At 34.8% G+C, this 5,068-nt stretch overlaps 1 protein-coding gene across 1 annotated transcript; it reads right to left on the bottom strand.

Annotated features, from left to right (window-relative positions):
- On the bottom strand, nt 1-3,604 carry LOC123297584 (drebrin-like protein B). The gene is made up of 3 exons (XM_044879308.1): nt 3,427-3,604; nt 1,321-2,597; nt 1-218 (listed from the first exon to the last, which is right to left on the bottom strand). The coding sequence occupies exons 1-3, from the start codon at nt 3,507-3,509 to the stop codon at nt 79-81; spliced, it is 1,500 nt and encodes a 499-aa protein (XP_044735243.1). The 5' UTR covers nt 3,510-3,604; the 3' UTR covers nt 1-78.
- Between the last annotated feature and the right edge of the window lie 1,464 nt (nt 3,605-5,068).

Raw genomic sequence — 5,068 nt, 5'->3', positions numbered from 1 at the left:
TATAGCAAAAATCTTATTTTGAAATATCGAAGCATAAAAATTTAAGTTTGTTGTGTGTTGTTGTGTTTTTGCTTTAACTTAAAATATCAGTTCAACATAATTTGCTGGAAATAATCCAAATGTACCATCCGGACCTAAACCTTGCCACCAACCTTCATCAATTTGATCAATATGTGTGATAATATCACCTGGATCGAATGTGATTTCTGTATCGTCAGCTAAAAACAAAGAAATTAAAAAGAAACATTAATTTACAAAATCATTCGAAATCATTCTGGATTAATGCCTAATAGTTGAATAAATCTACCGAATTTTGATGATAAATTCGAAAATTTTTGGTAAATGACAATTCGGGCTAAAAATTATCACCCTTTTTTATGATCACAAGTTAGATCTTTTTCCCGAATTGCAACTTAATTCCTTCATTTTTCGAAAAGTTACCAGAGAAAGTTTAAAACATGAGGTTACAGCGATTTCTTGAGATTTTGTGATTATTTTGATATTTTCAGGGTTCGATACCCGGCAAGGTCGATGCAGAAATTCATAACAAGCAATTCTTTTTTTTATTCATCTCAATCCGATCAATGGAACCAGAAAACTCTTTTTCTGTATTTTTTACAACCTATTTTTAAAAAATTTCCCAAAATTATCCGAATTTATTATCAAAATCCCCGGGAGTTCCATTGGCGAACTGCAAGTAGAGGGAAGAACGTACTTGTGGTACTACAAGACAGACATGGTCTGAGTATAATCGCAGGCGTTCCGAAGTTCTCATATCACTTCCAAGGGCGTCTGTTCGCAAAGTTGTTGCGACTATCACAGGACACTGGCTGGGCGGCAAGCATGCTGAACTGCAGTGAACTGCAGGAGCTGTCACAGTGATGACGAGGAGAAGACAATGTCTCATCTTCACTGTCACTGCCCAGCTCTTGTCATGAGGAGATGGACTTACTTGAGCCAGCCTCTCTTTGACGACATCTCCGACCTAAAGTCAGTCGATGTCAAAGCCCTCCTGCTGTTCTTAAACAGCTCCAAATGTTTCATGGAGTAGTGGCCGGGGATGGGCCAATCCATTTACGGTATCACAACGGACCCTATGGTCTAAGTGTGTCCCACCCCAGGACAGCCACTCAAACCTAACCTCTAACCTAACCTATTATCAAAATCCGATAGATTTATCCAACTATCTCCCAATATCAATGTCCGAAAAATCATTTTCCTTCTATACTTAAGTTTCCCCTTATTTTCTTACTTTATAAAACTGTTCGACGCGAGCAAATTCACAGGCACAGATAAATGAACAATAATTGTGATACTTACCAGCTTGATAATCGTATAATGCACGTGCCCTTAAGCCTAAATCATCCCCTAAATCTTGATAAACCATTTCATCAACAATTTGTTGTTCGGTAACAATTGGCGGTAGTTTACTTTCATCCTTTCGTACTTTCTCAATAATTTTATCAATCGTTGAATTATTCGCTAATGCCGCTGTGCCATGAATTTCACGATTCTTTAAATTTTCCGCTGTTACATCATTATTCGGTGATTTTGGTGAACGTTTAATTGTTGAGAATTGTTCCTGTTCATCTGAATCTAAATCGGACACGATTTGTTGCGACTGTTGTAAATCTTCGATTTGTTTATTATTATTGATTACTGGGACGACAGGCGTCGGTGGTTCTTCAATGGGTGCCTCGACCTTCGGTGTATTATTAACTAGTTTCGAGGCAGGTGGAGCTTGTAAATTGAATACTTTCGACGGTGACGACATTTGACCCGCTGATGTATTTTGTTCGAATATTGAGCGTGCATTCGACGTACGTTTCCCTATTAATTGTTGTGCCTCTTGATTTCGTTGTTTTCGCAGATCATCCCCCGTGGTGTTATGTTTTTCCTCTGGTTCTCGATCCAAACGTTCTGTTTCTTTATCCAGTTTTTGTTTATTTTCTAAGCAAACAGCTTGTGCTTCAATACGCCGCATTTCATTAATCGATGCATTTCTTTTTTCATCTTGAATATCTCTTGAAGCAGTTTCAGCGATTTCACGTCGTTTTAATTCTTCTTCCATTTTTTGTCGATCCAAGTCACGACGTTTCCGTTCTTCTTCAATACGTTTCTTCTCTTCTTGTTCTTCGCGCAACCAAAATTGATTACGTTCTTGTGCATTAATTTCTTTGACCGGATTTACACGTTGATAATTTGTACCGACTGGTTTTTGTGCTTCAATTGTTTCGCTAGTACGTGGTGCCTTAAAACTATACGCTGATCCAGTTGATTTTGCTACTTTATCGATAACTATCTGCGGTTCTAGATCTTCTTCGTTACGAGCGTTCATTGTAACATGTGCACCAGAGAAAAAGTTTGCTACATCACGAACATGATTAGCGCATGTACCTTTACGTACAATATTTGCACCTTCACCTTGCCAATTGACCAGAACGTATTTGGGCAAAGTAGTTTTTGGATCGTCTACTTTTAAGAATGCATACATTATTTTACCACTATTTAAATCTTCGATCATTTCTTCGATACCCCCAGACCCTGTACTTACAACTTTAAGATCATTGGTTTGTCCTTCGTAGCCAAATATTGCCCTAAAAGAAGAATTAACAATGTAATATCATTTTGGGTTGTTTTAAACTTTTGAGCTGAGCGCCCCTTCTGTGCCGTTTTTCTACAAGTGTAGCTTTTTCGCTAACGAGTCTGCTCGTTGTTTCACGGTAATACTCTCAATCTTCTTTGATTGGTGGTAGATTTTGTTGAGATCAAAAGGACTATGCCCAATTACAGTTCGTCTACTTATTGAGCTCATTTATTCAAGGTATGTTTTTTCTCCTCGGTAAGCATTTCTTGTATATTGTACCCCAGGGAAAAACTTTCGACGTTTTTTTATTAGTCACAGTTTTGTCTCAGACCTGGTGGATTTGAGCAGATCCTTCTCGGCATTGGAGTCTATGGAATCAACGACACTTTCTCTGACCGATAGGTCATCATTAACTGCCACGTCAATTTCCACAGTCTCCAGTAGAGAGGAGATATTCTCAGATCCATGAGATTGTATCTCAAATATTAGGAGAACATAGGTGATATGTTCAGTGGATTCTTCACTTTCAATCAGTCAGAATTTTCTAGAAATATTTAAAATTAGATCAACCGAGTAAAAATGGTCATTAAACTAGCTGTGGTTTAAATGAATCACATTTATAATCGTTTTGAAGTAACCACATATGAATTTTTGATAAGAAGGGAACCGCCTTATTACAATTGAAAAACAACCTGATGATTCTAACCTCAAAAAAATGTATTTCAAGTATTCCAAAATTTCATTGTATCGAATAATACATAATACGTTCGAATAAATTTTATATGCATTTTTTTGCCGGAAATTGAAATAAAAAAGATAAGAACAAATTTTGTACTTACCAATTTGTATCGGTTTTATCATTAAGGACATCTTTCCAAGCGGCTTTTAATGATTCCTTATTTTTATCTAAATTTATAGCCATTTTCTCTTTTAATTATTTAACACACTCATACGATTTTAAATAGTTTTAAATATGATTTTATTGAAAATTATCCATATAAAGTTTAGAAAACAACTTATCTGTCAAAATATTTATCAAAATGTTTTACATAAATATAATTGAAACTATTTTCCGTACACATATATTCAAAAAATATTGAATCCATCTACGTCAGAGAATATATCGGTAAAGGTTTACTAATATAGTCTCTGATCTACGTAGCTGGCTTTTGGCTGGCTTGAAGAATTCACATTCAGCCTGTATTTCGTTTCATAGTGTAAGTATAATTGTATAGGAATTTATTTACTCTCTTTCTGAATCCCATGAAAGCTATCATGAAGGTTTCTTTATAACCTTCATGAAAGCTATCATGGAAACATCCTGCTTGTACCTTTGTACTTATCAGAGAATATATCGGTGATTTACTGATATAGTCTCTGGTACTTATATTGTATTGCATAGTATAGCAAAATGGGTTTGTTCCGATGTCTGCATGATGATTGATGACGGTACAAATAAACAAAAATAGTAGTACATATTTTATGAACAACATTGTATTAAATAAAATGTAGTGTAACATGCAACAATATATTCGTCTCATTCTTTCCCATTAAATTAGCATGAGAAATGTTTTATTAAATGTAACGGGGCTTAGTCATTCGTCGTACATTGACTGCAGACTTTCTTCATATTAATGTGGGATTAACAAACTACAATACAGTTTCATTTATATTTATTATTCTTTCTCATTCTATCGCATGTATTTAATATATTTATCATTTCCATTTTGATTCAATCCTTATTTAATTATGAAGATCAGTATTAAAAATGTCTGTTAGAAATATAAATGCCATCGACCGAGTGGGAGTAGTCATTCCGGATTTTAAACAAAGATAGACAACTATCAATTGTTTTAAAAAGTATTTTTATACCCTGTATATATGTAAAATATATATCAAGGTATACGAAATTTAGTCCCAAGTTTATAAAGCTTAAAAATATTGATGCTACCAACAAAATATTGGTATAGGTATTCATAAAATCACCTAAGGAGTCCATTTCCTGTTGTCTGTCTGTCAGTCTGTAAGTCCACCTGTTCGTCTTTGAATACGAAAAGAGATATAAAGCTGAAATTTTTTCTTCCTTATAAAAAAATTAACAACTTTTGTTTGAAACATCTTTTTGTAAACGTCACTGTTTACTCGTGAGGGAGCAAATTAAGACAAAATTTTGGTGTCCATTTTCTTCACAACTATAAAAGATAAGGAGATGAAAATTAACAGGTAGTTTCAACAAGTAGAAACAATCATTTAAAGATAAAATTATGACATCATTTTCTCCGTTATAAATAATAATTACCATGGAGGTTATAAAGAAGGAGAACGATCACTATGTACTAAAGCATTAGCGCACCTGTCCCTGAAAATTTGTAGAATTTATAGTTCATTTTCAGCCACCAGCCGCGCTGTCGTCGGTAAGTAGTATATTAGCGCACAACAGCCCGCATTTAATGATACAACTTAGCGATCCCAGCGCCTCAC

The sequence above is a fragment of the Chrysoperla carnea genome, chromosome 4 (assembly GCF_905475395.1).
Source record: "Chrysoperla carnea chromosome 4, inChrCarn1.1, whole genome shotgun sequence".
In the NCBI taxonomy this organism is placed as follows: domain Eukaryota; kingdom Metazoa; phylum Arthropoda; class Insecta; order Neuroptera; family Chrysopidae; genus Chrysoperla; species Chrysoperla carnea.
Note: the sequence above shows the minus strand (reverse complement) of the source record. Positions and strands in the feature narration are given on the sequence as shown.

Bases quoted from the DNA above. Each gene is read 5' to 3' on its own strand.
- LOC123297584 (XM_044879308.1), bottom strand. From the start codon at position 3,509: ATGGCTATAAATTTAGATAAAAATAAGGAATCATTAAAAGCCGCTTGG. The intron at 2,598-3,426 runs GTAAGTACAAAA...TTCTTCTTTTAG, and splicing joins GATAAAACCGATACAAATTG to GGCAATATTTGGCTACGAAG. The intron at 219-1,320 runs GTAAGTATCACA...CTTTGTTTTTAG, and splicing joins ATTATACGATTATCAAGCTG to CTGACGATACAGAAATCACA.